Source organism: Panulirus ornatus, chromosome 46 (assembly GCF_036320965.1).
Source record: "Panulirus ornatus isolate Po-2019 chromosome 46, ASM3632096v1, whole genome shotgun sequence".
Classification (NCBI taxonomy): Eukaryota; Metazoa; Arthropoda; class Malacostraca; order Decapoda; family Palinuridae; genus Panulirus; species Panulirus ornatus.
Window position 1 is genome coordinate 13,246,133 of NC_092269.1, and position 23,327 is coordinate 13,269,459.

The 23,327-nt window shown below is 40.4% G+C and overlaps 1 protein-coding gene across 2 annotated transcripts in view; it reads left to right on the forward strand.

Moving 5' to 3' along the window:
- The window catches only part of LOC139763141 (uncharacterized), a 486,471-nt gene that overhangs the window by 310,577 nt on the left and 152,567 nt on the right, over nucleotides 1-23,327 (forward strand). For both annotated transcript variants that reach the window (XM_071688843.1, XM_071688844.1), the window contains exon 9: nucleotides 2,158-2,356. In XM_071688843.1, the coding sequence (XP_071544944.1) occupies nucleotides 2,158-2,356 (199 nt within the window). The remainder of the gene's footprint in view (nucleotides 1-2,157; nucleotides 2,357-23,327) is intronic.

Consider the following 23,327-nt stretch of genomic DNA (forward strand, 5'->3'; position numbering starts at 1 on the left):
CTTTCATATGGCAGCCTGTATGATTGCTGTTGAAAGTCTTGGATCATATGCTATCTTTTTGTGTTATAGGCAATATGGCTTTAGAGTTCTTGCGAACTCTTGCTTAAAGTGTTACTGATAAATATAGGAAAATTTTTTTTCTAATTCTGATATGAAAAAAATGTTGTAAGGTACATTTTCTTGTGTGCAGTGGAGAATCTCAAAGATTTTTTTGTGCTTATTGAAGATCACATAAGAGCCATATTTTTTGTTCATTAAGGCTCCTTTAAGCTTTCATCAGTAAGAAATATTTCTTCTTGGATCAGGAAGTTCATTATCCATGCACAATCAGGGCTATTTACCAGACCCCATGATGAAATGATAGTGACTTCTAGATTTGTTGTCATAAAAAACTCTCATTGATTGTTATTAACCAAAGGGATGTTTGGATTTCAACAAGTATCTTTGGTGATTTCACTGTTTAGATTTAGTTGACTTTCATTTATGATTGTGATTGATTATGGTGCTGTAAGGAAAGGATCATCCATAACAGAGGTCACTTTTCATTAATAGTAGACCCTTTCTTTAATTTTCCAAGATTTCTCTTCTTAGTGTCTACCCCATTTGGATAAATGGGTTTCTCGGCAGCTACAGGGGTTATATTTCTGAAAAACTTCATGGTTGGCAAAACAGCAGTTGGCAAGGGAAATGTGGCTTAGGGTGAGTTACTCTTCAGAGATATGTACCTAAGTCCTTTAGTGAACACTTTCAAGGTTGAAAATTAGCTTGCAATACTTAAGAAACATTACATGTATTTTACTGAGTACTACAGTGAAGTAATTAAGAAAAAAATATAGTGCATTGTGATGGTAGTTCATCATTCCTGATTAGGTGCACTTAATCTTCATGCTCCCACAAAGCAGTCAGCCAATCATGCCACACAAAAGGTGCCTTATTTATCTATGATTTTCACTGTTTACTGATTAACACCAAAATTTTCTCCAACAAAGGATTCACTTTCAGTATGTGCAAAGGCATCATTTTCCTTACCATTTTTGGGGTAGTGCCAATTATATCGTGAGCATTATGCTTAGAGGCCATATCTAAGGGTGCAAAGCAGCAAAAAAAGGTAAAGTTATCAATAGTGTGTACTGTGTTGAGATCACTTATGTAGTTCCTCACTAGGCAAGGTTCATAGTAAGATAGAATGACATGGGCAGAGTATGAGTGACAAAGTTTGAGTGATGCAGTTATCTCTGTCATGCTACGACCAGGCTTTTCTAGAACCCTCTGGCTGCCATGACAACACTGGTTGGAAAAATACCGCTGTTCATAAAATTATGTACATTATTTTAAGCATGTGTACTGTAAACCCATGGTTGGTAATGATATGGCAACCAAGATACCACTGCATGCCTTCAGATGCTTGTATGGCTCTGTTTGTTGGTGAGAAATATAAGTTTTGAAGGATGAGAGATGATTGCTGCAGGCAGAACCCTGTGAACATGAGTTTTTACTGTCTTTTCTGTCTCCCTTCCTTTTCAAGAGCCATTTGTTGAATTTGAACAGTAACAATCCTGAGATGCAGTTAGCAGTGGTCATTGAATGAATGTGGTTGAGAGGTCATCAGGACCTGCCTCACCTCTTTACTGTGAAGTCATAGTCATAGACAAGTTGTTTTGTGGTCATTAAATTTCATGAATGAACATCTGCTGGCCTCAGCGATAATTTGATGATCAAAGGGATCCTAATGGATTCACCTCATTTTCTTTGGTGAAACAGTGTTTTAGCTCTCTCTATTAAAAAAGAAAAAAGGCAAATGCTAAGATGCACATGAGTTTTACCAACAGTAGGGAAATGGTTTTTATCCAGACTTTCAGTTTCTCTGTTCATGTTTATGTGCAAGCAAAGGAGAGAATGGAATGAGTTAAAGGAGACCTGTCACATGAAAGAGAAATAGTTAAATGTTTATATGGAGATAAAGGAGACATGTCTTATAAAAGAGAAATGGTTAATTGTCTGTATGGAGATACATAGGGAAATATATTTGTTAAGCACAAAGCCATAAGAATAGAAAAAAATAATGACAAGAATGTTTTTGGAGATTTAGAATGAAAAGGAATTAGCTGCTGAATATAAGATTTTTCTTAAAGTATAACCAGGTGCCTTTATTTTCAGGAACTGCATAGAGTTTATTCTTCGAGCTGATCCTAATGAGCAAAAAGAAATGACGACAGGTCTGCCTCCATCTTTGTACAAGTTGTTTCAGATCATCTGTGTTTTGGAACTACGACTAGAACTTCCACCATTATACCTCAGAAACTTGATTTTGAGAGTCATACATGACCTCATCTGTAAGCCATATGTTAACTTGCAGGTAAGTTTTACTCAGTTAGAACCTTCTTTCTTATGTCTTTGTCTACTTATGTACTAGCTAGGATACCTGGCAATACATAGGCAGCAATGGTTTTATTTGAATAAACACACAGTTACTGAATGAACAGTGCATTGATGCTAATTAACATTAGTGTGGTTTCTAACGGTACATGAGAAATAATGGCTTTTTAAAACATTTTATATCAGATTGAAAAACAAAAATGTATTTTTTAACCCTTTAACTTCACACTCAGGTTTCCTTTCCAACCCTGTGGATCTCAGGTTTTCAGATTTGTAGGAATAGTATTATAACCATTCAATTTGAAAGATATTCATATAACAATGAAAAGAAAAATAGCTTGTGGAGTACATTTCATTTGCTACCATTACTCTCATAATGCACAAAAGTTTTTTAGATGTCTCAGCACAACATGCTAAAAATTGCATGAGTAAGGGCCGTGTCAAGTGAGTTGCCAGTGTGCATGTTTTATTATTTCTTTTACCTACACGAAAAAATCTGATTACTGATTATTATGCTTTATTTTATGTACTACATCTTTTCTTGTTGTAATCAGTTTGATTCATAGATAACTTTTTCTTAACAGAAAGATTATAAAAGTGTAAAATTCCCAGCTGAACAAGTCAGGCACATTATTGTCAGAATTAGGTGGGCACTGGTATCAGCCTCTCATTTTGTTAGAGCACCTTTTTCTACCTTATATTGGTCAGTTTACGATGCTTTAATAGTCAGGGTCCATAAAATCAATCTCCAAACACTCTAAAGACATATCATCCTCCTCATGAAATGATGCAGAATCATCAGCCTTGTCCTCTAGATCTATCTATGAATTAGCTTACATTGGCATCACTAAAGGATAACTGACTGTGGGGTAATTTTGTTGCACACTAGCACCAACCAGGCTTTGAGGGTTGCCTTGAAATCAAGGTTTGATACTTTATGCATAGATTATGTCTAGAGGAGTTTTCCAGCTCACATGAATATCCACCAAGAGGAGTTAAAGGGGTTAAACTTTATCATTGAATGAAAATTGAATTGATGTTAATGATACTTTTATCATTATTATTATTCATTCATTTATCTATTATACTTTGTCGCTGTATCCTGTATTAGTGAGTTAGCGCAAGGAAACACGAAAGAATGGCCCAACCCATCCACAGACACATGTATATACATACATGTCCACGGACGAACATTTATATTTTATATATTTATATTATTTTGCTTTGTCGCTGTCTCCTGCATTTGCGAGGTAGCGCAAGGAAACTGACGAAAGAAATGGCCCAATCCACCTCCATACACATGTATATACATACACGTCCACACACGCAAATATACATACCCATACATCTCAATGTACACGTATATATACACACACAGACATATACATATATACACATGTACATAATTCATACTGTCTGCCTTTATTTATTCCCATCACCACCTCGCCACACATGGAATAACATCCCCCTCCCCCCTCGTGTGCGAGGTAGCGCTCGGAAAAGACAACAAAGGCCCCATTCGTTCACACTCAGTCTCTAGCTGTCATGTAATAATGCCTGAAACCACAGCTCCCTTTCCACATCCTGGCCCCACACAACTTTCCATGGTTTACCCCAGACGCTTCACATGCCCTGATTCAATCCATTGACAGCATGTCAACCCTGGTATACCACATCGATCCAATTCACTCTATTCCTTGCCTGCCTTTCACCCTCCTGCATGTTCAGGCCCCGATCACTCAAAATCTTTTTCACTCCATCTTTCCACCTCCAATTTAGTCTCCCACTTCTCCTCGGTCCCTCCACCTCCGACACATATATCCTCTTGGTCAATCTTTCCTCACTCATTCTCTCCATGTGCCCAAACCATTTCAAAACACCCTTTTCTGCTCTCTCAACCACGCCCTTTTTATTTCCACACATCTCTCTTACCCTTACATTACTTACTCGATTAAACCACCTCACCACATATTGTCCTCAAACATCTCATTTCCAGCACATCCACCCTCCTGCACACAACTCTATCCATAGCCCACACCTCACAACTATACAACATTGTTGGAACCACTATTCCTTCAAACATACCCATTTTTGCTTTTGGAGATAATGTTCTCGACTTCCAAACATTCTTCAAGGCTCCCAGGATTTTCGCCCCCTCCCCCACCCTATGATTCACTTCCACTTCCATGGTTCCATCCGCTGCCAGATCCACTCCCAGATATCTAAAACACTTTACTTCCTCCAGTTTTTCTCCATTCAAACTTTCCTCCCAATTGACTTGACCCTCAACCCTACTGTACCTAATAACCTTGCTCTTATTCACATTTACTCTTAACTCTCTTCTTTCACACACTTTACCAAACTCAGTCACCAGCTTCTGCAGTTTCTCACATGAATGAGCCACCAGCGCTGTATCATCAGCGAACAACAACTGACTCACTTCCCAAGCTCTCTCATCCCCAACAGACTTCATACTTGCCCCTCTTTCCAAAACTCTTGCATTCACCTCCCTAACAACCCCATCCATAAACAAATTAAACAACCATGGAGACATCACACACCCCTGCCGCTAACCTACATTCACTGAGAACCAATCACTTTCCTCTCTTCCTACACGTACACATGCCTTACATCCTCGATAAAAACTTTTCACTGCTTCTAACAACTTGCCACCCACACCATGTATTCTTAGTACCTTCAACAGAGCATCTCTATCAACTCTATCATATGCCTTCTCCAGATCCATAAATGCTACCTACAAATCCATTTACTTTTCTAAGTATTTCTCACATACATTCTTCAAAGCAAACACCTGATCCACACATCCTCTACCACTTCTGAAACCACACTGCTCTTCCCCAATCAGATGCTCTGTACATGCCTTCACCCTCTCAATCAATACCCTCCCATATAACTTACCAGGAATACTCAATAAACTTATACCTCTGTAATTTGAGCACTCACTCTTATCCCCTTTGCCTTTGTACAATGGCACGATGCAAGCATTCCGCCAATCCTCAGGCACCTCACCATGAATCATACATACATTAAATAACCTTACCAAGCAGTCAACAATACAGTCACCCCCTTTTGTAATAAATTCCACTGCAATACCATCCAAACCTGCTGCCTTGCCGGCTTTCATCTTCCGCAAAGCTTTTACTACCTCTTCTCTGTTTACCAAATCATTTTCCCTAACCCTCTCACAAACATATAAATACCTATACATTTCAACATTTACATATGTATACATAAACAGACATATACATATTTACACATTTTGGAAAGGATCGCAATTTATGTGCGATCAATATATTCCTACAAGTTCATGGGGAAAATGGAACACGATAAGTTCCCAAGTGCACTTTTGTGTAATAATCACATCATCAGGGGAGACACAAGAGAGAAATATAACAGTCGGTTGATATACATCGAAGAGACGAAGCTAAGACGCCATTTGGTAAACATGTGATTGTCCAAGACAGAAAACGATCGTTCATAAACTTATCATTTTACAAATCTTATCAACAATAAAGTTATCTAATTTGTATAGACCATCACTGATATTGAGATTATGATTCTTTGTGTATTTAATAATGGATGATTCAATGATATTTCTCATGGTAATAGAGTTAATAACTGAGATGGCATTATTCCAGTCAGTACAATGGTCATAGTTTTTAACGTGATTAAACAAGGCATTTTGAAACAAAATTACTAAAGGATATCTAACCCTCTAATGCAATTTGGTTCAGGTATGTAGACGATGTTCTTTGTGGTTGGCCAACAAATGAAAATTTACAGATATTTCTCCCCTTACTTAACAATTTAGTACCTTCCATCAAATTTACTGTAGAAAATTAAAATAATGGTATGTTACCATTTTTAGATTGCATGATCCATAGGCAAGGAAACAAGTTTAAGTTTAGCATATACAGAGAACCTACCAATGTATGCTCATATATTCATTATTACTTATCTCAACATGACAGAGTTGAATTGTCATCATTTCAATCTATGTTCCTTAGGGCATTATGTATTTGCAGTCCAGAGTTTATTGATGATGAGTTTGAGAAGATATATTCTATTGGATCTAAGTAAAAAGTACCCTAGATCTTTCATTGATAAGTTTAAGTTTAGCATATACAGAAAATCTACCAATGTATGCTCATATATCCATTATTACTCATCTCAACATGACAGAGTTAAATTATCATCATTTCAATCTATGTTCCTTAGGGCATTATGTATTTGCAGTCCAGAGTTTATTGATGAGTTTGAGAAGATATATTGGATCTAAGAAGATATATTGGATCTAAGTTAAAGTACCCTAGATCTTTCATTGATGAATCCCTTAAGTTAGCAAAGAAATCATTTTATAGAGTTGAGCCCAGATATCCCATTGACACCAAGAATCTTTTAGTTCTCCCTTTTAATAATAATTTTACTTCCCACGTTGCTTAAATCCTTTAATGTAAATGTTGCCTTTAGCAACAATAATACTATAAAGAATATCTTAATCAGGAATTCACCAGAAAATTCTCCTGGATGCATCTATAAAGTGCTGTGTAGAAATTGTGATAAGTTTTATGTAGGGCAGACTGGTAAGGATCTTTCTGTTAGACTTAAACGACATAAATATAGTATAAGACGGGACAAGAATCAAATGCCTTGTTTAATCACGTTAAAAACTATGATCATTGTATTGACAGGAGTAATGCCATCTCAGTTATTAACTCTAACTCGATTACCACGAGAAATATCATTGAATCTAATATTATTAAATACACAGATAATTATCATCTTGATATTAGTGATGGTCTATACAAATTAGATAACTTTAGTTTTGATAAGATTTGTAAAATGATAAGTTTATGAAAGTTGTCTGTTGTCTGTCTGGAACAATTGCATGTTTACCAAATGGCGTCCTAGCTTTGTCTCTTAAATGTATATCAACCAACTGTTATATTTCTCTCTTGTGTCTCCCCTGATGATGTGATTATTACATGAAAGTGCACTTGGAACTTATCGTTTCATTTTCCCCGTGGACTCAGGAATATATACAAATATACATAATTCAAACTTGCTGCCTTTATTCATTCCCATCATCACCCCGCCACACATGAAATGACACCACCTCTCCCCCCCCGCACGTGAGTGCGAGGTAGCGCTAGGAAAAGACAACAAAGGCCACATTTGTTCACACTCATTCTCTAACTGTCATGTATAATGCACTGAAACCAACAGCTCCCTTTCTACATCCAGGCCCCACAAAAATTTCCATGGTTTGATTCAGATGCTTCACATGCCCTGGTCCAATACATTGACAGCATGTCGACCCTGTTATACCACATCGTTCCAATTCACAGTGTTCTTTGCACGCCTTTCACCCTCCTGCATGTTCAGGCCCCCATCGCTCAAAACCTTTTTCCCTCCATCCTTCCACCTCCAATTTGGTCTCCCACTTTTCCTCGTTCCCTCCACCTCTGACACATATATCCGCTTTGTCAATCATTCCTCACTCATTCTCTCTATGTGACCAAACCATTTCTACACACCCTCTTCTGCTCTCTCAACCACACTCTTTTTATTACTACACATCTCTCTTACCCTTTCATAACTTACTCAATCAAACCACCTCAGCCCCACATATTGTCCTCAGACATCTCATTTCCAACACATCCACCCTCCTCCGAACAACTCTATCTGTAGCCCACACCTTGCAACCTTATAACATTGTTGGAACCACTATTCCTTCAAACATACCCATTTTTGCCTTCCAAGATAATGTTCTTGCCTTCCACACATTCTTCAATGCCCCCAGAACTTTTGCCCCCTCCCTTACCCTGTCATTCAGTTCTGCTTCCATGCTGCCATCCACTGCCAAATCCAGTCCCCCAAATCCAATCCCAGATATCTAAAACACTTCACTTCCTCCTGTTTTTCTCCATTCATACTTACCTCCCTGTTAACTTGTCCCTCAGCCCTACTGTACCTAATAACCTTGATCTTATTCACATTTACTTTCAGCATTCTTCTTTCACACACTTTACTAAACTCAGTCACCAACTTCTGCAGTTTCTCATCTGAATCAGCCACCAGCGCTGTATCATCTGTGAACATCAACTGACTCACTACCCAAGCACTCTCATCCACAACAGACTGCATTCTTGCCCCTCTCTCCAAATCTCTTGCATTCACCTCCCTAACAACCCCATCCATAAATGAATTAAACAACCGTGGAGATATCTCGCACCCTGCCGCAAACTGACATTCATTGAGAACCAATCACTTTCCACTCTTCCTACTTGTACACATGCCTTACATCCTCGATAAAAACTTTTCACTGCTTCTAACAACTTGACTCCCACTCCATATACACTTAATATCTTCCACAGAGCATCTCTATCAACTCTTATCATATAACTTCTCCAGATCCATAAATGCTACATACAAATCCATTTGCTTTTCTAAGTATTTCTCACATGCATTCTTCAAAGCGAACACCTGATCCTTACATCCTCTACCACTTCTGAAACCACACTGCTCTTCCCCAATCTGATGCTCTGTACATGCCTTCACCCTCTCAATCAATACCCTCCCATACAATTTCCCAGGAATACTCACCAAACTTATACCTTTGTAATTTGAACACTCAGCTTTATCCCCTTTGCCTTTATACAATGGCACTATGCATGCATTCTGCCAATCCTCAGGCACCTCACCATGAGCCATACATACGGTGAATATCCTCACCAACCAGTCAACAACACAGTCACCCCCTTTTTTAATAAATTCCACTGCAATTGCATCCAAACCTGCTGCCTTGCTGGCTTTCTTCTTCCGCAAAGCTTTCAGTACCTCTTCTCTGTTTGCCAAACTATTCTCCCTGACTCTCTCACTTCACGCACCACCTCGACAAAAGTACCCAGTATCTGCCAGTCTATCATCTAACACATTCAACAAACCCTCATGTTACTCACTCCATCTTCTCACAACACCACTACTTGTTATTACTTCCCCATTAACCCCCCCCCCCCCCCCCCCACACACACACACACACACACACACACACACACACACACACACACACACACACACACACACACACACACACACACACCCCACCGATGTTCCCATTTATTGTCTTGTCTTACACACTTTACCTCCTTCCAAAGCATCATTTTATTCTCCAAAAAATTTAATGATACTCTCACCCCAACTATCATTTGCCCTCTTTTTCACCTCTTGCACCTTTCTCTTGACCTCTTCCTCCTTTTATTTCATGGATTTCCCAGTCATTTACACTATTTCCATGCAAAAATCATCCAAATGCCTCTCTCTTCTCTTTCACTAATAATCTTACTTCATCATCCTATCACTCACTACCCTTTCTAATCTGCCCACCTTGCAGCTTTCTCATACCACAAGCTTCCTTTGTGCAAGCCACACTGCTTCCCTAAATACATCCCATTCCTCCCCCTTTCCCCTTACATCCTTTGCTCTCACCTTTTTCCCAATCTGCATTCGGTCTCTCCTGGTACTTCCTCACACAAGTCTCCTTCCCAAGCTCACATACTCTCACCACTCTCTTCACCCCAACATTCTCTCTTCTTTTCTGAAAACCTCAACAAATCTTCACCTTCGCCTCTACAAGATAAAATGATCAGACGTCCCTCCAGTTGCACCTTTCAGCACATTAACAGCCAAAAGTGTCCCTTTCAATCACTTACCAATTAACGCGTAATCCAATAATGCTCTGTGGCCATCTCTCGTACTCACATACATTTACTTATTTATATCTCTCTTTTTGAACCAGGTATTCCCAATCACTAGTCCTTTTTCAGCACACAAATGTACAAGCTCTTCACCATTTCCATTTACAACACTGAACACCCTATGTACACCAATTATTCCCTCAACTGCCACATTACTCACCTTTGCATTCAAATTACCCATCACTATAACCCGGTCACTGAGCTGCTCTCAAAAGACTTCCCTCTCATGATTTTTCTACTCATTCCCAGGTGCATAGGCAACAATAATCACCCATCTCTCTTCATCCATTTTCAGGTTTACCCATATCAGTCTAGAGTTTACTTTCTTACACTCTATCACATACTTCCACAACTCCTGTTTCAGGAGTAGTGCTATTCCTTCCTTTGCTCTTGTCCTCTCACCAACCCCTTACTTTACTCCCAAAACATTTCCAAACCACTCTTCCCCTTTGCCCTTGAGCTTTGTTTCTCTCAGAGCCAAAACATCCAGGTTCCTTTCCTCAAACTTACTACCTATCTCTCCTATTTTATCATCTTGGTTACATCCACACACATTTAGACACCCCAATCTGAACCTTCGAGGAGGATGAGCACTCCCCGTGTGACTCCTTCTTCTGTTTCACATTTTAGAAAGTTGATATACGAAGGGAGGTTTTCTTGCTCCCTGCTCCCGTCCCAACTAGTCGCCTTCTACAATGCACGTGGAATGTGTGGGAAGTATTCTTTCTCCCCTATTGCCAGGGATAGGAATTATTATCATTGTTATTATTATTATTATTATTATTATTATTATTATTATTTCTATTATTATTATTATTACTATTTTCTTTGCACACCACCTTGACCAAAACACCCTATATCTGCCACTCTATCATGAAACACATTCAACAAACCTTCAAAATACTCACTCCATCTCCTTCTCACATCACTACTGCTTGTTATCACCTCCCCATTAGCCCCCTTCACTGAAGTTCCCATTTGCTCCCTTGTCTTACGCACTTTATTTACCTCCTTCCAGAACATCTTTTTATTCTCCCTAAAATTTGATGATACTCTCTCACCGCAACTCTCATTTGCCCTCTTTTTCACCTCTTGCACCTTTCTCTTGACCCCCTTGCTCTTTCTTTTATACATCTCCCACTCATTTGCATTTTTTCCATGCAAAAATCATCCAAATGCCTCTCTCTTCTCTTTCACTTATAATCTTACTTCTTCATCCCACCACTCACTACCCTTTCTAATCAACCCACCTCCCACGCTTCTCATACCACAAGCATCTTTTGCGCAAGCCATCACTGCTTCCCTGAATACGTCCCATTCCTCCCCAACTCCCCTTACCTCCTTTGTTCTCACCTTTTTCCATTCTGTACTCAGTCTCTCCTGGTACTTCCTCACACAAGTCTCCTTCCCAAGCTCACTTACTCTCACCACCCTCTTCACCCCAACATTCTCTCTTCTTTTCTGAAAACCCCTACAAATCTTCACCTTCGCCTCCACAAGATAATGATCAGACATCCCTCCAGTTGCACCTCTCAGCGCATTAACATCCAAAAGTCTCTCGTTACCTCGCCACGCATGGAGTAACAACCTCCTCCCCCCTCATGTGTGTGAGGTAGCGCTAGGAAAAGACAACAAAGGCACCATTCGTTCCCACTGAGTCTCTAGCTGTCATGTAATAATGCACCGAAACTACAGCTCCCTTTCCACATCCAGGCCCCACAGAACTTTCCATGGTTTACCCCAGATGCTTCACATGCCCTGGTTCAATCCATTGACAGCACATCAACCCGGTATACCACATCGTTCTAATTCACTCTATTCCTTGCACGCCTTTCACCCTCCTGCATGTTCAGGCCCCAATCGCTCAAAATCTCTTTCACTCCATTGCTCCACCTCCAATTTGGTCTCCCACTTCTCCTTGTTCCCTCCATCTCTGACACATACATCCTCTTTGTCAATCTTTCCTCACTCATTCCCTCCATGTAGCCAAACCATTTCAAAACACCCTCTTCTGCTCTCTCAACCACACTTTTTATTATCACACATCCCTCTTGCCCTATTATTACTTACTCGATCAAACCACCTCACACCACTTATTGTCCTCAAACATCTCATTTCCAGCACATCCACCCTCCTCCGTACAACTCTATCCATAGCCCACGCCTCGCAACCATACAACATTGTTGGAACCACTATTCCTTCAAACATACCCATTTTTGCTTTCCGAGATAATGTTCTCGACTTCCACACATTCTTCAAGGCTCCCAGAATTTTCGCCCCCTCCCCCACCCTATGATCCACTTCCGCTTTCATGGTTCCATCCGCTGCCAGATCCACTCCCAGATATCTAAAACACTTCACTTCCTCCAGTTTTTCTCCATTCAAACTCACCTCCCAATTGACTTGACCCTCAACCCAACTGTACCTAATAACCTTGCTCTTATTCACATTTACTCTTAACTTTCTTCTTTCACACACTTTACCAAATTCAGTCACCAGCTTCTGCAGTTTCTCACATGAATCAGCCACCAGCGCTGTATCATCAGCGAACAGCAACTGACTCACTTTCCAAACTCTCTCATCCCCAACAGACTTCATACTTGCCCCTCTTTCCAAAACTCTTGCATTCACCTCCCTAACAACCCCATCCATAAACAAATTAAACAACCATGGAGACATCACACACCCCTGCCGCAAACCTACATTCACTGAGAACCAATCACTTTCCTCTCTTCCTACACGTACACATGCCTTACATCCTCGATAAAAACTTTTCACTGCTTCTAACAACTTGCCTCCCACACCATATATTCTTAATACCTTCCACAGAGCATCTCTATCAACTCTATCATATGCCTTCTCCAGATCCATAAATGCTACATACAAATCCATTTGCTTTTGTAAGTATTTCTCACATACATTCTTCAAAGCAAACACCTGATCCACACATCCTCTACCACTTCTGAAACCACACTGCTCTTCCCCAATCTGATGCTCTGTACATGCCTTCACCCTCTCAATCAATACCCTCCCATATAATTTACCAGGAATACTCAACAAACTTATACCTCTGTAATTTGAGCACTCACTCTTATCCCCTTTGCCTTTGTACAATGGCACTATGCTCAACAAACTTATACCTCTGTAATTTGAGCACTCACCTTTATCCCCTTTGCCTTTGTACAATGGCACTATGCATGGATTCCTCCAATCCTCTGTCACCTCACCATGAGTCATACATACATTGAATATCCTTACCAGCCAGTCCACAACACAGTCACCCCCTTTTTTGATAAATTCCACTGCATTACCATCCAAACCGGCTGCCTTTCCGACTTTCATCTTATGCAAAGCTTTTACTACCTCTTCTAAGTTTACCAAATCATTCTCCCTAAGCCTCTCACTTCGCACACCACCTCGTCCAAAACACCCTATATCTGCCACTCTATCATATAACATTCTCAATAAACCTTCAAAATACTCTCTCCATCTCCTTCTCACATCATCTAACACATTCAACAAACCATCAAAATACTCACTCCATCTCCTTCTCACATCACCACTACTTGTTATTACCCCCATTAGCCCCCTTCACTGAAGTTTCCATTTGTTCCCTTGTCTTATGCACTTTATTTACCTCTTTCTAAAACATCTTTTTTATTTTTATTTAATTTATTTTGCTTTGTCGCCATCTCCCGCGTTAGCAAGGTAGCGCAAGGAAACAGATGAAAGAATGGCCCATCCCACCCACATACACATGTTTATACATACAAATCCACACATACAATATATACATACCTATACATCTCATCGTATACATATATATACACTCACACATACACATACAGGTATACACATGCATATAATTCATACTGTCTGCCTTTATTCATTCCCATCGCCACCCCGCCACACATGAAATAACCACCCCCTCCCCCCAAATGTGCGTGAGATAGTGCTAGGAAAAGACAACAAAGGCCACTTTCGTTCACATTCAATCTCTAGCTATCATGTAATAATATACCAGAACCATAGCTCCCTTTCCACATCCAGGCCGCAGAGAACTTTCCATGGTTTACCCCAGATGCTTCACATGCCCTTATTCAATCCATTGACAGCACGTCGACCCTGGTATACCAAATTGTTCCAATTCACTCTATTCCTTACATGCCTTTCACCTTTCTGTATGTTTAGGCCCCAATCACTCAAAATCTTTTTCACTCTATCTTTCACCTCCAATTGGGTCTCCCACTTCTTGTCGTTCCCTCCACCTCTGACAGATATATCCTCTAGGTCAACCTTTTCTCAGTCATTCTCTCCATGTAACCAAACCATTTCAACACACCCTCTTATGATTCACTTCCTCTTCCATGGTTCCATCCGCTGCCAAATCCACTCCCAGATATCTAAAACACTTCACTTCCTGCAGGTTTTTCCATTCACACTTACCTCCCAATTGACTTGTCCCTCAACCCTACTGTACCTAATACCTTGCTCTTATTCACATTTACTCTCAGCTTTTGTCTTTCACACACTTTACCAAACTCAGTCACCAGCTTCTGCAGTTTCTCACCCGAATCAGGCCACATTCGTTCACACTAAGTCTCTAGCTCTCATTATAATGCACTGAAACACAGCTCCCTTTCCACATCCAGGCCCCACAGAACATTCCACGGTTTATCCCAGACGCTTCACATGTCCTGGTTCAATCCATTGACAGCACATCGACCCCGGTATACCACATCGTTCCAAATCACTCTATTCCTTGCACGCCTTTCATTCTCCTGCATGTTCAGTCCCCGATCACTCAAAATCTTTTTCACTCCATCTTTCCACCTCCAGTTTGGTCTCCCACTTCTCGTCATTCCCTCCACCTCTGACACATATATCCTCTTTGTCAATCTTTGCTCACTCATTCTCTCCATGTGACCAAACCATTTCAAAACACCCTCTTCTGCTCTGACAACTACACTCTTTTTATTACCACACATCTCTCTTACCCTTTCATTACTTACTTGATCAAACCACCTCACGCCACATATTGTCCTCAAACATCTCATTTCCAGCACATCCACACTCCTCCACACAACTCTATCTATAGCCCACGCCTCGCAACCATACAACATTGTTGGAACCACTATTCCTTCAAACATACCCATTTTTGCTTTCCAGGATAACATTCTCGACTTCCACACCTTCTTCAATGCTCCCAGAGCTTTCGACACCTCCCCCACCCTATGATTCACCTCCACTTCCGTAATTCCATCCGCTGCCAAATCCACTCCCAGATATCTAAAACACTTCACTTCCTCCATTTTTTCTCAATTCAAACTTACCTCCCAGTTGACTTGTCCCTCAACCCTACTGTACCTAATACCCTTCCTCTTATTCACATTTACTCTCAGCTTTTGTCTTTCACACACTTTACCAAACTCAGTCACCAGCTTCTGTAGTTTCTCACCTGAATCAGCCACTAGTGCTGTATCATCAGAGAACAACAACTGACTCACTTCCCAAGCTCTCTCATCCACAACAAACTGCATACTTGCCCCTCTCCAAAACTCTTACATTGACCTCCCTAACAACCCCATCCATAAACAAATTAAACAACCATGGAGACATCACGCACCCTTGCTGCAAACTAACATTCACTGAGAACCAATCACTTTCCTCTCTTCCTACACGTACACATGCCTTACCTCCTTCGATAAAAACTTTTCACTGCTTCTAACAACTTGCCTCCCACACCATATATTCTTAATACCTTCCACAGAGCATCTCTATCAAATCTATCATATGCCTTCTTCAGATCCATAAATGCTACATACAAATCCATTTATTTATTTATTTATTATACTTTGTTGCTCTTTCCCACGTTAGCGCAAGGAAACAGATGAAAGAATGTCCCAACCCCATCCACATACACATGTATATACCTACATGTCCACACACGCACATATACATACCTGTAAATCTCAACGTTTACATATATATACACATAGACATATACATATATACACATGTACATAATTCATACATTCTGCCCTTATTCATTCCGGTTGCCACCCCGCCACACATGAAATGACAACCCCCTTCCCCTGCATGTGCACGAGGTTGCACTAGGAAAAGAGAACAAAGGCCACTCTCGTTCTCACTCAGTCTATAGCTGTCATGTATAATGCACTGAAACTACAGCTCCCTTTCCATATCCAGGCCCCACAAAATTTCCATGGATTACCCCAGATGCTTCACATGTCCTGGTTCAATCCATTGACAGCACGTCGACCCCGGTATACCACATTGTTCCAGTTCACTCTATTCCTTGCATGCCTTTCACCCTCCTGCATGTTCAGGCCCTGAACACTCAAAAGCTTTTTCATTCCATCCTTCCACCTCCAATTTGGTCTTCCACTTCTCCTCGTTCCCTCCACCTCTGACACATATATCCTCTTTGTCAATCTTTCCTCTCTCATTCTCTCTGTGTGACCAAACCATTTCAAAACACCCTCTTCTGCTCTCTTAACCACACTCTTTTTATTACCACTTATCTCTCTTACCTTTTCATTACTTATTTGATCAAGCCACCTCACACCACATATTTTCCTCAACATCTCATCTCCAGCACATCCACCCTCCCTGCACAACTCTATCTATAGCCTTGTTGTGGATGAGAGGGCTTTGGAAGTGAGTCAGTTGTTCGCTGATGATACATCGTTGGTGGCTGATTCAGGTGAGAAACTGTAGAAGTTGGTGATTGAGTTTGGTCAAGTGTGTGAAAGAAGAGAGTTGACAGTAAATGTGAATAAGAGCAAGATTATTAGGCTCAATAGGGTTGAGGGACAAGTTGATTGGGAGGTAAGTTTGAATGGAGAAAACCTGAAGGAAGTGTTGTGTTTTATATATCTGGGAGTGAACTTAGCAGCAGATAGAACCATGGAAGCAGAAATGAGTCACAGGGTGGGGGAGGGGGTGAAGGTTTTGAGAGCATTGGAGAATGTGTGGAAGGCGAGAACGTTATCTTGGAGAGCATTTATGGGTATGTTTGAAGGAATAGTGGTTCCATCAATGTTATATGGTTGCAAGGCATGGGTTATAGGATAGGGTTGTGTGGATGTGGGTGGATGTGTTGCAAATAGAATGTATGAGAACAGTATGTGGTGTGAGGTGGTTTGATTGAGTAGGTATTGAAAGGGTAAGAGAGATGCATAGAAATAAAAAGAGTATCTTTGAGAGAGGAGAAGTGGATGCGTTGAAATACTTTGGACACATGAGTGAGGAAAGATTGACGAAGAGGATATATGTGTCAGAGGTGAAGGGAAGAAGGAGAAGCTTGACACCAAATTGGCGGTGGAAGGATGGAGTGAAAAAGATTTTTAGCAATCGGGGTCTGAAGGTACAGGAGGGTGAAAGCTTTGCAAGGAATAGAGTGCATGTATATGTATGTATATATGTGTGTGTATGTGGTTTGGTTGAGCCATTCTTCATATTTTTCCTTGCACTACCTTGCTCATGCAGGAAACGGTGATTAAGTACAATAAATAGATAAATAGATATTATTATTATTATCATTATTATGATTATCATTATTTTTATTATACTTTGTCACTGTCTCTCGCATTAGCGAGGTAGCACAAGGAAACAGACGAAAGAATGGCCCAACCCGCCCACGTACACATGTATATACATACACGTTCACACACACACACATACATACCTATACATTTAAATGTATACATATATATATACATACACAGACATATACATATATACACATGTACATAATCCATACTTGCTGCCTCCATTCATTCCCATCGCCACCCTGCCACACTTGGAATTACAACCCCCCTCCCCGAACGGGCACGAGGTAGTGCCAGGAAAAGACAACGGCCACATTCGTTCACACTCAGTCTCTAGCTTTCATGTATAATGCACTGAAACCACAGCTCCCTTTCCACATCCAGGCCCCACAGAACTTTCCATGGTTTACCCCAGATGCTTCACATTCCCTGGTTCAATTCATTGACAGCACATCGACCCTGGTATACCACATCGTTCCAATTCACTCTATTCCTTGCATGCCTTTCACCCTCCTGCATGTTCAGGCCTCGATCACTCAAAATCTTTTTCACTCCATCTTTCCACCTCCAGTTTGGTCTCCCACTTCTCCTCGCTCCCTCCACCTCTGACACATAATCCTCTTGGTCAACCTTTCCTCACTCATTCTCTCCATGTGACCAAACCATTTCAGAACACCCTCTTCTGCTCTCTCAACCACACTCTTTTTATTCCCGCACATCTCTCCTACCCTATTATTACCTTATTATTTCCCTATTAAACTTCTTTTTATTCTCCCTAAAATTTAATGATACTCTCACCCCAACTCTCATTTGCCCTTTTTTCACCTCTTGCACCTTTCTCTTGACCTACTGCCAGTTTCTTTTATACGTCTTTCAGTCATTTGCATTATTCCCCTGCAAAAATCATCCAAATGCCTCTCTCTTCTCTTTCACTAATGATCTTACTTCTTCATCCCACCACTCACTACCCTTTCTAATCTGCCTACCTCCCACACTTCTCATGCCCCAAGCATCTTTTGCACAAGCCATCACTGCTTCCAAAAATACATCCCATTCCTTCCCCACTCCCCTTACGTCCTTCGTTCTCACCTTTTTCTATTCTGTACTCAGTCTCTCCTGGTACTTCCTCACACAAGTCTCCTTCCCAAGCTCACTTACTCCCATCACTCTCTTCACCCCAACATTCTCTCTTCTTTTCTGAAAACCTCTACAAATCTTCACTTTCACCTCTACAAGATAATGATCAGACATCCCTCCAGTTGCACCTCTCAGCACATTAACATTCAAAAGTCTCTCTTTCACGTGCCTATCAATTAACACATAATCCAATAACACTCTCTTGCCATCTCTCCTGCTTACATACGTATACTTATGTATATCTCTCCTTTTAAACCAGTCATTCCCAATCACCAGTCCTTTTTCAGCACATAAATCTACAGGCTCTTCACCGTTTCCATTTACAACACTGAACACTCCATGTACACCAATTATTCCCTCAACTGCCACATTACTCACCTTTGCATTCAAATCACTCATCACTCTAACCCGGTCTCGTGCATCAAAACTACTAACACACTCACTCAGCTGTTCCCAAAACACTTGCCTCTTATGATCTCTCTTCTCATGCCCAGGTACATATGCACCAATAATCACCCATCTCTCTCTCCATCTGCTTTCAGTTTTACCCATATCAATCTAGAGTTTACTTTCTTACACTCCATCACATACTCCCACCACTCCTGTTTCAGGAGTAGTGCTACTCCTTCCCTTGCTCTTGTCGTCTCACTAACCCCTGACTTTACTCCCAAGACATTCCCAAACCACTCTTCCCCTTTACCCTTGAGCTTCATTTCACTCAGAGCCAAAACATCCAGGTTCCTTTTCTCAAACATATTACCTATCTCTCCTTTTTTCTCATCTTGGTTACATCCACACACATTTAGACACCCCAATCTGAGCCTTCGAGGAGGATGAGCACTCCCTGCATGACTCCTTCTGTTTCCACTTTTAGAAAGTTAAAATACAAGGAGGGGAGGGTTTCTAGTTCTCCGCTCCCAACCTCTTTAGTCGCCTTTTATGACATGTGAGGAATGTAGGGGAAGTTTTCTTTCTCCCCTATCCCCAGGGATAAATATGTACATGTATATATATATGTATATGTCTGTGTTTGTATATGTATGTATAGATTTACACATAACATGACAGCATTCTGTAATCTTTGGTCCCAATTGATGGCCTGCTTCCTTAGTGGTGCAGGTGCCTCATAAAGATAGAAGGGATTCCCGTGACTGGGGACAAGTTCTTTACATTTTTTTTTTATGTTGAAGGCTCCAGTCACAGATGTAATGCCACATCAGAGAGAACTAGGAAACAGAAAAAGAAAAGGCAAGGGAAAGTATTTACAAATTTTGGAGGAAGTGAAAACCTATCTTTTGAAATTTGCCAGGTCATATTTATTGGGAAAAACATGAGAAGGCAGATAGTTGTAAAGGTCTGATGTGTAGGGAAAGAAGCAGGTATCAAAATGGCCCACCCTTGACTTGCTGATGGCCACACGATAATCATGTGATGTAGCAGCTTGCCGAGTATTGTGTGATGTGGGCACACAAGCAGCCAACTCTTGGGAGCAAAATTCAAAGTAATACCTATAGAATAGGGAAAGTGAACCAACATTGCAGCTTAGGACAAGGGGGTCAAGTTTGGAAATTAGCCTGAACAGTTCATAAGTTGGATCACTTTTGACTCAACTCTGTCATGTAAGTATACAGAAGTAGAACCATCCCAAATGTGAGAGCAGTACTCCATACAAGGGGCAAATGTACAGAAGAGAAGTTTTAACATATGAAAAGGACACCCAGTTTCTTAGAGGCAGACTTAGCTCTTCCTGTAACGTGGGGTTTCCAAGAGAGATTGGAAGTTACAGTAGTATCAAGTCTGTTTATTGAGTGAAGAGGTGGCTTTACAGAACTGTCAAAGGAGAGACGAGAGCTGTGAGGAGTTTTCAATAGAGAGATGGGTAGAAATTGGGTCTTGGAGGCATTAAACCTCAAGATTTTTGTACCCCACTGAGATGTCCTTTCCATGTCTGAGTTTCATGAGGAAGCTGTGTCAAGATGAGATGCAGATCAAGTAAGAGATGTGGGATCAGAATTAGATTATATAGATGAATGCAGTGTTGAGTTGTCAGTATATGAGTGCATTGGATTATTTATGGAGGAGAGGAAATTGTTGCAGAAAAAGGTGAAAAATTGTACGGGACAGGACAGAACCTTAAGGGGACACTGCTGTTGATGGAGAAAAGGGGGAGGCTGATTCATCAACAGTCACAGAGGTAGATCAGCCAGAGAGAAAGGAGCAAAGTGAGAGAGAGAAGCCAAAAGAGGAGAGTGTAGAGATGAGATCCTGATGCCACACCCATGGTAAAGCCTTAGATATGTCAAAGGCAACTACACATGACTCCAAAATTTTTCAGGGATGATGACGAGACATTAGAAAGATAGGAAAGATTATAACCAGTGGATCCTGCCTTACGGAAGCCATATTTGTGATCAGAGAGAAGACTGTGATTTTTGAGGTGTCTAAGGATATGGGAGTTTAGGAAGGATTCAATAACTTCAGGAATGGTAGCTGTCAAAGCAAAAGGACAATGGTTAGTGGTGTCAGAAGTGTCACCCTTCTTGGGGATGGGATGTATCAATGCATGTTTCCAATGAGAAGGAAAAGTTTTGGTTTCTAAACAGAAGCAGAACATATGAGCAAACACAGGTGCAAATTCAGAGACACATTCTTTCAGTACACTTAGGTGGATGTCATCAGGACGATAAGCCTTTCTTGTGTCCAGAGAAAGAAGTGCTTTTTAGACAGTGCAAAAAGAGATTATGGGAAGAGGCATAGATTGCCAAGAGGAGCATCAGGGGGTGAAGGAATATTAGAGTCATCCAAGGTGGAGTTAGAGAAGAAATTGGAACCAGAGTTGCTTTCCTGTGGGAGAGACAGCTATAGTACCATCAGAACAGAAAAATGAAGGAAAGGTAGAGTGACTGAAGTTGTTAGATATGCCCTTAAGTAAAGACCAGAGAGACCTATCAGTGGATGATGAGGAGAGGTTATTGCACTTCCTCTGAATAAAGGAATGCTTCGCCTCATGGATGAGGTTCTTGCTGTGATTATTGGCAGTGATAAAAGCTGAATGGAAGCCAGAGGAAGGAGTTTTTAAGCCCCAATATCCCTGATTCCTTGTCGGAATGGCCTCAGAAGAGGAACAGTTGAACCATGGATTGGATGAACAGATCTTCTTGGAGGAATAGCCTCTGCTATGCATTTGGTAGACAGAAGCATCACCACATAAGAGACAGTAATTTATGCAAGGAATGTTAGAAAAGAAGTTGCATATATTAAACATATTCCAGTCAGCTTTGTTGAGGTGCCAATATTATGCTTAGAAGGGGCTGCTAGAGGGAAAGGTACCATTAGAATGAATTCATTTATGAAAGTGTGATGAAATGAACCAATTGGGGCGTGATATTATGTATTTGCAGGGTGGTATTTAACAGTAAGCTTCATTACATTAGACAGTAACTGTATGTAGATTTTTTTTGTAGAAATTAAATAACAGTTGGAGATAGTATTTATGGAGGATCTGATTTTGTATGCTTGATAAGTTGTGTGCACCTTAAGTGCCAATTGCCATCTGTTATATAGTTTTGGGCAGGTGGCATATGTGTGTAGGTTTGACATGTGGTTCTTTAATAGTATTGGCAATATATGAAAATCATACACAACAACTGTAACATGATAGTAGTAATAGTGTTGCTTCATAATTAGCTTAACAGAGTTGATGAAACTAGACTATACTGGGTGGTAAACGGAACAGTGTTAACTGGTGCAGAACTCATACAGTGATAATCAGTGTGGTTCTGTTCACTCTCCCTTAGTATCCTGAATGGAGGATTTGAGAGCTGGTATGCTTTGATAATCTTTTATTGGTAACATATGATACTGTTATACTTTGAATTATGCTTTCTTTTAAATATCATACTGCAGTTGCCAGACATCCTACTGAAATTGATATTTTTATTCTCTAATACAAAAGAGCTTTTACCTCAAATAACCAATTTACATTACATAAAAAGATGTTTGTATATACAAGAAGGCATCATTTTTATGTATGTACATCATGAAAATAACAATTGTAAACACTGTAGTGGAGGAACACAATATAGGATATAGAATAAAATCACCTGTATGAAGTATGAAGTATAACGGATAGATTTGTATTCAGGCTACACAGTTGCCAAATTCATACCATAAATGAAAGTCTTTCTTGCCTTTGAAGGGGCCCTAACAATAGAAAATCTCATCAGATGGATGATGTCCAAAGAGAATTATACAAAAGGACAGTAGATAAAGAGGATCTCATCAGAAGATCTGTAGGCCACTCATTATGGTTTATTCCATAATCCAGACTAGTTTTATTCTCATTGAATGTTTATACTGTATATAATTTAATCTGTTTATACAGCTGGATCTTTTTCCTTGTGTTTCAGGCATCCTTTATCGTTTGAACACATTTCTGTCTGTCATCTTTTTGTATCTTTTT